Source organism: Panthera tigris, chromosome B4 (assembly GCF_018350195.1).
Source record: "Panthera tigris isolate Pti1 chromosome B4, P.tigris_Pti1_mat1.1, whole genome shotgun sequence".
NCBI classification, from domain to species: Eukaryota; Metazoa; Chordata; class Mammalia; order Carnivora; family Felidae; genus Panthera; species Panthera tigris.
In genome coordinates, this window is record NC_056666.1 from 136416677 (window position 1) to 136426929 (window position 10253).

The following is a 10253-nucleotide window of genomic DNA, read 5'->3' on the forward strand; positions in this document are numbered from 1 at the left end:
TCTATCCATTATTGGTTACCTTACGTCTGATTACTTCCCTAAGCTGATGTCCCCAGATTCCTGCACATCTTGTTCCTTAAAAAATCTTTCACCTGTGGGGCGCCTGGGTGGTTCAGTCGGTTGAGTGCCTGACTTTGGCTCAGGTCATGATCTCGCTGTTTGTGGGTTCGAGCCCCGCGTCGGGCTCTGCGCTGACAGCTCAGAGTGTGGATCCTGCTTTGGATTCTATGTCTCCCTCCGTCTCTGCCCCACCCCCACTTGCACTCTGTGTCTCTCTCTGTCTCTCAAAAATGAATACACATTAAAATTTTTTTTAATTTTATTTTTTATTTTTTAAAATTTACATCCCAATTAGTTAGCATATAGTGAAACCATGATTTCAGGAGTAGATTCCTTAACGCCTCTTATCCATTTAGCCCATCCCCAAACCTTAAAACATTTTTAACAAAATCTTTCATCTACGGTTTTAACATTCATTGAGATGATTATTTCTTGAAGTCAGTTATTACCAGGATGTTTGCAAAATGGCGATTTTTGGTTTGTCATTCCTTGTACATTTACTAGTTGGTGTTCTCCGAAGAAAAATGTTCTCTTTTACAACATTTAAAAAAAATGTTTTTTTAATGTTTTTATTTATTTTTGAGACCGAGAGAGACAGAGCACGAACAGGGGAGGGGCAGAGAGAGGGGGAGACACAGAAACTGAAGCGGGCTCCAGGCTCTGAGCTGTCAGCACAGAGCCCAACACGGGGCTCGAACTCACGGACTGTGAGATCATGACCTGAGCCAAAGTCGGACGTTCAACCGACTGAGCCACCCAAGCACCCCATACATTTTTTTTTTTTTTTACTTTTTAAGTTTTTTAAAGATTTATTTATTTCGAGTTCGAGAGAGAAAGAGAGAGAGAGCAGAAGAGAGGGGCCGAGAGAGAGGGAGACAGAGAAACCCAAGCAGGCTCCACACTGTCAGCACAGAGCCCAATGCAGGGCTCGAACCCCCAAACCACAGATCATGACCTGAGCCGAAGCCAAGAGTCAGATGCTCAAATGACTGAGCCACCTAGGCTCCCCTGTTTTATAACATTTTTTCAAGTGCCAGTATTGGCCCGCGGATTCATGTTTCACCCAAGGGGCTAGATTTGTTACTTTTATTATTTATTTTGTGTGCAAACTTTCCATCTGGCCGCGGGGCGCCCCTTCAAGCCCCTTCTGGGCCTGCACCTTGGACATAGTCCCATCGTCTTCCAGAACTTCTTCAGTTTCTAGTCTCCTCCTGACATTCTCTGTCCCAGCCCGGAAGTTACCATCTCTCCCAGGGGGCCCAGTGCCTTTTACTGGGGAATGCTTTTGCAGGACCCAGAGTGCTAAGTGACTGTGGCTAGGCCCTTTGAGCAGACAGAGCTAGGGAGTTGCTATTTTTATCTTAGCAATACTACCGATTCAAAACTCCATTAGGTCTCCTCCCCCCCCCGCCCCCCAAATCTCCCTCGTGCTGTATTGAGGACCTGGGTCCTGACACCAGTTCTGGGGTACACCCAAGTCGCTGCAGAACTGCTCTGCCCTCCCCACCCCTGCTTCACTCCTGCGGTCCAGGCCTTGGCTACAGCTCTCCCTGCCTTCACAGTGCTTTCTGCAAGGGAGCATAGTCAGACAGGCCTCGTCAAGTTTGTCGGTAGTTTTCTGCACAGGGTTATGTCGTTCATGCTATACCCGGATTCCTTACTTTCTGTTAAGTTTCCAATTTCAGTTCCCTCCCCACCCTTGTTGATTTATTTCTTATACGTAAAATATAGTATTTAAGACACTCTTGGAGATTCCTGACGCTGGAAGAGTGTGTGTGCGGCCTGGAGAGTCCCTGGCCGTCCACCTGTGAACCCCAAGGGTCACAGCGGGGTCTCTGGATAGCTCACAGGCCCGGGACCTCGTGGTCTCTATGACAGCGCTTTTTCTCATTAGCCTGTTTAATCTTCCCAAGAGCCGAGAGAGTATCCGGCACCTAGTAGGGTCTCCGTAAACAGCTGTAGGAATTAGAGGCCCATTTCACAGGGTGGAAGCCGTGGCTCAAAGAGGGGACGTCTTGCCCTCAGAGGTCTCATTAGGGAAGAGACGCTGTGAGAACGCCGCCCCAGCTCCTTGCACACAGTAGGCGCTTCGGTGGAGGCGCGGGGCGGGCCTGTGCCCCGGGCGGGGAACCGGAGTTCTGGGTAGACGGGGCGGGGCGTATGCAAATAGCCAGCGAGGAGGCCGGGGATTGGCCGGCGCGGGCGGGGGCGGGGCGCGCCGAGGGAGGGCCCAGGCCGCCAGGTGCGCGGACCCTGAGAGGCGCGGTGCCCGCTGGACCGCCCGCCCCGCGCTCCCCGCGGCTGGTTCAAGGCCATGCTTCCGCTCGGGGCCCTGCTGGCCCTCGGCTGCCTGCGCCTCGGCTCGGGTGAGCGGGGAAGGGGAGAAGGGGCCGTGCCTCGGGAGGGCGGGCAGCTGTGACCTGGGCCCTGACCCTCCCACAGTCCGCAGAGGAACCTGGATGCAAAGGAGCATTGGGAACGGGGAGCTTCGCGTGTTCACTCCAGGAATGGGCACGCCTGCCTGCTCTGTGCCAAGCCCTGTGGATCCTCTGGGGACTCGGGTGTTGCTAACAATAGACCACACTAACTAATAAGCTTCCTCAGGTGGGATTCCAGGGCTCAGGGATCACAGATCCCTGTGATGGGTGCTGTGAGAGACAGACGCACAGGGGGCTGCGGGAGAGCAGAGAAGGGGCGGGACTAGACCCTGGAGAGGCCTGGACTGGAGGGGATGGAGGGGCATTGCAGGGGAAGGGGCAGCCCCGGCAAGTTCAAGGAGGGAGGCAGTATGGTCTGTCCTGGGAACCTCCCGACCACTGTCCATCAGCGTGGCTGGAGCATGGGGTGGGGGTGAGGAGGGGGGCAGGAGAGGGGGGGCGAGCTTTGGGGTGAGGCCGCAGGCCCAAGGAAGCAAAGCCCAGGACCTCAGGACTTTGATGCCCCTTCAGAGGGGCTGGACTGTGTTGGAGTCCCTTCCAACGCAGTGGGGAGCCACAGAAGGGGCCCAGGAGGAGAGTGACAGGGTCAGGTTTGCATGTTAGAGAGCAGAGAATGGGGGAAGGGTCCACGTGAAGAGAGTGGAGCCGCTGGCCTGGGCTGACTGCGTGAAGAGATGCTTAGGAGAGGCAGTGGGGTTCTTGGCAACCGAAGAGAGAGAGGGCAGCCGGGGGCTGGACCGCTTGGCTTCAGGGGGTGGGAGGGGGGGTTGTGGGAGCAGGGGTGCCGCCTGTGTCTGAGACAAGTTCCTGAGATGGCCCTTGGGGAGGGCGAACCCCGGTGCCCGGCACACTCTGGGTGTCGGGAACCCTGTGCAGACATGGGGTGGGGGGCAGAGTGTGCCCAGGGCTGTGGGCTCTTCTGCTGGGGGTCAGCTCCTGTCCTCATTGCCTCCTCTAGGTGTGAACCTCCAGCCCCAGCTGGCCAGTGTGACCTTTGCCACCAACAACCCGACCCTCACCACGGTGGCCTTGGAAAAGCCTCTCTGCGTGTTTGACAGCTCAGCGGCCCTCGATGGCACTTTTGAGGTCTACCTCTATGTCCTGGTCGACTCAGGTAAAGGGCTTCTTCCCGCGGGCCGCACTGAAAGGGGCTTTGACCCGTCTGCAGGGAGGAGGAAAGGACACGGGTAGTGGGGTGCTTTAGCACCGGAACGCGACTACCCCCGTGTACCTCACTGACATGCAGCCGTGTGGGCTCCGTGCCAGCCCTGGCCTGGGCGGGGAGCTGCGGCCACACGTATGGACTGGTCCCCGAGAAGCGTCCAGTCTAGCGGAGAAATAAAGGCAGCACCAGTCACTGAGCACCTGCATCGTGCTCAGTGCTTCCCACACCTTAGAGCTAATATTGACAACCGGCCGGCAAGACAGCTGCTAGGATGCCCATCACAGAGCAAGGAGTCAAGGCTCGCAGAGGTGGAGTCACTCGTGGGAGCTCCCAGGCTGGAAAGTGAACCCAGATCACTGTGGCGTCTCAAGCCCCGGCCCTTCCCCAGGCTCCCCGAGGTGGTGCCTGATTGGGGTTTGCGAGGGAAACCGTGCACTTGGACCCACGTGCTCTGGCCGGGCCTCGCCTGCTCACTGGGGCGATCCTGGGCTTCTGAGAGAAAGAACCCAGTGACGACCTCTTACATTTCTGGCAGCCCATTCAGGGCCATCGTTTTATTCTTTCAGCCGACATTTCCCGCCCGCCTACCTGCGCGCCCGATCTGTGCCCACTGCAGGGGGGTTCTCTCCCATTTTACAGACCAGGGCCCGGAGAGGTAAAAGGGGTTGTCCAAAATCACCCAGCAAGTAAGGAAGGGACCTAGGACCCAACGCAGGTCTGTCTGCCTGCATGCTGTTTCCCCTGTACCGTAGCACCCTCCTTTCTCATTTTACGGAAGATCCAGGGCTCTCAGGGGAAAATGGTGGAAGTCTGTTGGGGTGGGAGGGTCTGTAGGAAGAGGAGGTGGGTGAGAGCCGGGAGCCGGATCACCGAGAGCTGATCCCGTCTGCCCCCTCCATTGCACAGGGAGCCCTCGAAGCAGGGCTGAACCTGCCTCAGCCTGGGACGCAGGGCCCAGCATAGCGCTGGCTCAGGGAGGTTGTCCGCGGGTATGGGGTGAATGGCTGAGTGAGTGACTTTGAGCTGAGGTGGCCAGGAATCTCACTCCCGGCCCTGTCTCCGCAGCCAGCTCCAGGAACGCCTCCGTGCAGGACGCCAAGACCCCGCTGAGCTCCACCTTCCAGCAAACAGAGGGGGGAAGGACAGGCCCCTATAAGGCAGCGGCCTTTGACCTGATCCCCTGTGGTGACCTGCCCAGCTTGGATGCCATCGGGGATGTGGCCCGGGCCTCGGAAATCCTGGACGCCTACCTCATCAAGGTGGGCGCCAACGGCACCTGCCTTTCAGACCCCAACTTCCACGGCCTCTGCAACCCGCCCCTGTCAGCGGCCACGGAGTACAGGTGGGTGTGGGCAGCTGTGGGTGAGTGACCGTCACGCCCCAGCCCTGACTCAGTACTGGCCCAGGGCTCACGAAGGGTTAGGCCAGGGCCCCATGCACTCAGAAGGACCCCTGCTTGGCTTAATCCTCTGCCTTTGTCATTTTGAAAATCTTTTATTATTTTTTAAATCTTTCTTTTTTTTAACATTTGTTTATTTTTGAGAGAGAGAGAGACACAAAGACAGTGTGAGAGGGGGAGGGGCAGAGAGAGAGGGAGACCAGGATCCGAAACAGGCTCCAGGCTCTGAGCTGTCAGTACAGAGTCCGACGCGGGGCTCGAACTCACGGACCGCGGGATCGTGACCTGAGCCGAAGTTGGATGCTTAACCAACTGAGCCCCCCAGGCGCCCCCCCCCCTTTTTTTTAAGTGTTAAACTAGAGGCTGTTGATTTTTTGGTTCTCAGAATATCCGCTGTTTTAAACTGACCGTGTATGAGACCGTCAGTGGGCTCTTGGTATTTTGTGCTGATCTTCCTTTATGATTAGAAACACTTGATTGGGGTTTTCTACATAAAAATATAGCCCTGTCCCAGGAAAGTTGGGTTGGGAATGAATATTATTCCTTTTTTTTTTTTTTTCTTTTTTAAAGTCCCTTTTGTGTGCCAAGGACCAAGCTGGGAATAGTGGAAGGCAAAAATACCACCAGGACAAATGGGTTAATACTCAGCCAGTATGCTACAGGCCTCGTATAGATAATAGAGAAATGGTGGGGGCGGGGCTCCCAGAGGGAGAGCTGACAGGCGGGCCATTGGTCCCTTCCTGGAGGCTTCCTGGAAAGAGTCCAGGGGCAGGAATATGGGGCAACGGTGCCGATGCCAAATCCAGCACTGTCCTGTCGCCCAGAGCCCACCCTGTGGCCGCCTAGATTTCCATCTCCTGGAAGTACCCCGTCTGTCGCCCAAACCTGTCCTCCCAACCCCTCCCACCTGCCGGTGGCCGGGGCGCACAGGATGGATAGAAGTCGCCCTTTGCTCCGTCTCCTTGCAGGTTCAAGTACATCCTCGTCAACATGTCCGCGGGCTTAGTACAGGACCAGACCCTATGGTCCGACCCCATCCGCACCAAGCGGCGTAAGTGGCGGGGGGGAGGGCTGCGGGGCAACCCTCAGGGGAACCCGGGAAACCAGACTCAGCCTGTCATGGGGAAAAGTCTCCCCAGATGCAGGGCAGGCTGTTGGGTTGATGAGGAAAGTGCATCTTTAAAAAAGTGTTTTTTAATATTTATTTATTTTTTTGAGAGAGAGAGAGAGAGAGAGAGAGAGAGTGCGTGCATGTGTGCGGGGTGGGGGGGAGGGGCAGAGAGAGAGGGAGACAGAATCCGAAGCAGGCTCCAGGCTCCGAGCTGTCGGCACAGAGCCGGGGCTCGAACTCACGAAGCATGAGATCATGACCTGAGCTAAAGTCGGACGCTTAACGGACTGAGCCACCCGGGGGCCCCAGAAGGTGCATCTTAAAATGGTTTACCTGACACTTGCCCCCTCCCTTGTCTGAGGTGTTGTAGCGGGTTTTGCTGGCGTAAGTGAGGTGGGTGTGGAGTTTGTCCTGCATTCCATCCTGACCCCCCCACCCCATGTTGAGTCCACCCCCACGGTAAGCTGACGGGCCATGCAGTAGCTCTGAAGGGTAGCTTGAAGTCACATGGCTAGTGACGGGTGTGGACAGGCAGGGCGTGTGTGCATGTGGCTGGGGTGGCTCCCCGCCTGCCTGTGTGTTGTGCCCCTACCCACCCCCCACACCCCGTAACAGTGCTGCCTTGGGACCAAGAGTCCCGAGTTCAAGCCCAGCCTCTGCCCCTCACTGCTGTGTGAACCCTTCAGAACCTCAGTTTCCACATCTCAGAAGTGGGAGGAAAAACCCTTGGTCTGCCTCCCCAGCCGGATTCCTTTGAATTATCCAGGCAAAAGCACTAGGCCCAGTTCTTTCTGGGCAGGGCCCGAGGTCAGTTTGTGGGAAGACTGTGCCCTTTGGCACTAGACAGACCGGCACGTAAACTCGAGTCTAGAGTCCGAGTGCCCTGGGACAGGAACTCAATCTCCCTGGGCTGCAGAAAGTGATCTGTAGAATGGGCATCCCGTGGGTCTATATGGGGCAATGACCAGAAAGCAGCTAGTTCACCGTAGGACCTGTAAGTTGTTCACTGAGTTCTAAAGGGTGACTTTGGTAGAGGGGTGGAGGGGTTCCGTTAGACCAGGGCCCTTTGCCTCATCTTTAAAAAAATTTTTTTTTAATTTTTATTTTTGAGAGGGTTTTGAGAGAAAGAGTGAGCAGAGGAGGGGCAGGCACAGAATCCAAAGCGGGCTCCAGGCTCTGAGCTGTCAGCACAGAGCCCGACGCGGGGCTTGAACCCACCGACCACGAGATCATGACCTGGGCCGAAGTCAGATGCCTAACCCACTGAGCCACCCGGGTGCCCCTGGCCTCATCTTTAATTGCGGATAATCCGTATCCCACCCATTTCACCAGAAGAGTTGAGTTAGTTTGTAATTTAAAATTATGCAAAAGGCCAGGGACACCTGGGTGGCTCAGTCAGTTAAGCCTCGGACTTTGGCTCAGGCCATGATCTCACAGTTCATGAGTTCAAACCCTGCATCGGGCTCTGTGCCGACAGCCTGGGGCCTGCTTGGGATCCTCTGGCTCTCTCTCTCTCAAAATTAAGTAAACATTTTTTTTTCTTTTTTTTTTTTTAAACGTTTATTTATTTTTGAGACAGAGAGAGACAGAGCATGAACGGGGGAGGGTCAGAGAGGGAGAGGGAGACACAGAATCGGAAGCAGGCTCCAGGCTCTGAGCCGTCAGCACAGAGCCGGATGTGGGGCTCAAACCCACACACCGTGAGATCATGACCTGAGCCGAAGTCGGACGCTTAACCGACAGGGCCACCCAGGCGCCCCAAGTAAACATTTTTAAAAAATAAAGTTATGCGGAAAGACAGTTAAGAGAGGAAGAGATGAGACACACGAGGTAGTTGGGACGTGGGTGTGGAACAAGCAAGATAATTGCGCCTCAGACCTGGGGGGGGACAGACACCGACCCGGGTCCCTGCTTCATCCTGAGATCTGCGGCTGCCAGGCCTGGGGGTGGGGGGGGGTCCCCTGTGTGTCCCTGGGAGAAGGCTGAGGGGTGCAGTGGTGTCTGGGGGGTAAGTGGGCCCATGTCCCGTTAGCCACCCCCTACTCCGCGATCGACACGTGGCCGGGCCGGCGGAGCGGGGGCATGATCGTCATCACGTCCATCCTGGGCTCCCTGCCCTTCTTCCTGCTCGTCGCCTTTGCTGGTGCCATCGTCCTCAGCCTCCTGTGAGTAGCCGCCGGCTGGAGGGTGCGACTCGGGGTGCACACCAGGCACGCTCCTCCTCGAGCGTCCCCCCCCCAGGCAGGGGAGAGCCCAGAAGGCCATGGAGCTGCCTTCCACCCCGGGGTGGGGGCGGGGCCGGGGGCTGGTGAGAGGGGAGCAGTGTCCTGGGGTGTCCGAGGTCAAATCATTCAGCTGGGTAGGGAGGGGCTCGGTAGCCGGGCTTTGCGGGCAGGTCCCGGCTCTGACACCTCTCCTTCTGTGCCTCAGTTTCCTCATCCGGGCGACGGGGATACGAACAAATGACGGGAGGGCCCACTATCCTCTTTGTGGAGTCTTGAAGGTTAAGTGACATAATCCCTAGAGTTTTCAGGGCAGCACCTGGACACTCAGTAAATATTAGCTTTGTTGTCATAGTTCGGTTCACCTACTTGCTGTAAGATGGGGAAACTGAGGCCCAAGGTCACAACAGCCAGTTAAAACAGAGTTGAGCTCAGAGCCCTGGGCTTCTGAAGCTACCAACAGCTCTGATGTTGGACGAGGACTTGAGGTCTCCCGTGGGGGGTCCGGAGCAGCTCACAGGGCTGCCTGGTGGCCGCACACAATCCACTCATCCTGGGACGATGGCGCAGGGGGGGAATCGAGGCACAGGCAGGTGCTGTGGGAATCTAGAGGAAGGGGAGGAAGGTCCTGGCTGGGTCCCTGCCAGGGAGGGCTTCCTGGAGGAAGGAGCAGGAGGAGCCGAGTCTTGTACGGGGATGAGTCGTCAGGTCCTATGCAGAGTGCTGCTCAGAGAGAGGGAGGCTTTGAAGGGGGAGAGGGTGCCTGCCCCAGTGCTGGTGGGAGGACAGATGGGAAGTCCCCGTGAAGCAGGTGAAATTAAGGGGACACAGAAACCAGCCAGGTGGGAAAAGCCCTGTGGGCTGGGTGGGGGATGGGGAAGGGGACAATGAACCTGCAAATCAGGTTGCCCTCTGCCATTCAAGTCCTTAAAAACACAAATAACAGATGAGATTAGTCACTAGGAGACTGGTCTGTCTGGTCAGACTTGGGAGCCCTGGGGACACGGGTATGTCCCTCCCTCCTTGTGGGCAGCACGTTAATCTGGCACCAAAGGTCCTGTTATCTGACGTTAGCCTGGCTCTCCCATTTATCCCTCCTCTACCCCCATCCCAGCCCCAGCGACACCAGACTTCCCACTGTTACCCCAGCCCTTCCTGTCGCGTGCCTGGAATGCCTTTCTCAGCCCCCTCCTTCGGGATATATGACCTGTCCCCTCCTCCAGGAAGCCTTCCTGTCCCTTCTGTCCGGTCATTCTTTCCTGTGGCCTGTCTTCCACAATCTTAGCTCTTTGGGGTTTGGGACGGCCGCCTCCCAAGTGTCCAGCTCATGGCAAGATCTGTAAATCGCCTGTTCCCGCAGTTCCAAAGGGGGTGGCCCTTCCCTTATCCCGGGGCCCTGGCATGCCGTGAGGGCTCTGGAAAGACTGGTCTCTGGCCGAGGGCAGTGTCTAAGTAGAAAGGTCCCTGAGCAGCTGCAGGGGTTTAGGCTTGCTCTGTGCCCCTAACCCTTACTCTCTTCGTCTGCTTGGCCAGGGACACGGGCGGTTCTGACAGGGAAACGACACACGACTCCCAGATCACGCAGGAGGCCGTCCCCAAGTCCCTGGGGACCTCGGAGCCCGCGTACACGTCTGGGAACCGGGGGCCGCCGCTGGACAGGGCTGAGGCGTATTCCAGCTAGCTGCAGGACTGAGCCCGGGCCGCTCCCGGGCGGGAGGCCTTCTCCCCACTGGCCTTGCCCAGGGGGTGTGCGGGCAGCCGGTGCCCTGACCCCACCCGCGGCGGAACAGGGTGTGTTGGCCCAACCTGCGGGAAAACTGTTAATAAAATCTTCCCAAGGTTTTGAGTTCCAAATGAA

The 10253-nt window shown here is 56.9% G+C and overlaps 1 protein-coding gene across 1 annotated transcript; it reads left to right on the top strand.

The window, feature by feature from the left end:
- Positions 1–2330: 2330 nt before the first annotated feature.
- UPK3A (uroplakin 3A) lies at positions 2331–10253 on the top strand. The gene is made up of 6 exons (XM_042990890.1): positions 2331–2426; positions 3457–3612; positions 4729–5005; positions 6031–6113; positions 8206–8338; positions 9929–10253. The coding sequence occupies exons 1-6, from the start codon at positions 2375–2377 to the stop codon at positions 10074–10076; spliced, it is 849 nt and encodes a 282-aa protein (XP_042846824.1). The 5' UTR covers positions 2331–2374; the 3' UTR covers positions 10077–10253.

What these genes read in the sequence shown, in the direction of transcription:
- UPK3A (XM_042990890.1), top strand. Translation starts at nt 2,375, where the DNA reads ATGCTTCCGCTCGGGGCCCTGCTGGCCCTCGGCTGCCTGCGCCTCGGC. An exon ending in TCAGCGGCCACGGAGTACAG is followed by an intron (nt 5,006 to 6,030) that starts GTGGGTGTGGGC and finishes GTCTCCTTGCAG; the next exon opens with GTTCAAGTACATCCTCGTCA. An exon ending in GCCATCGTCCTCAGCCTCCT is followed by an intron (nt 8,339 to 9,928) that starts GTGAGTAGCCGC and finishes CTGCTTGGCCAG; the next exon opens with GGACACGGGCGGTTCTGACA.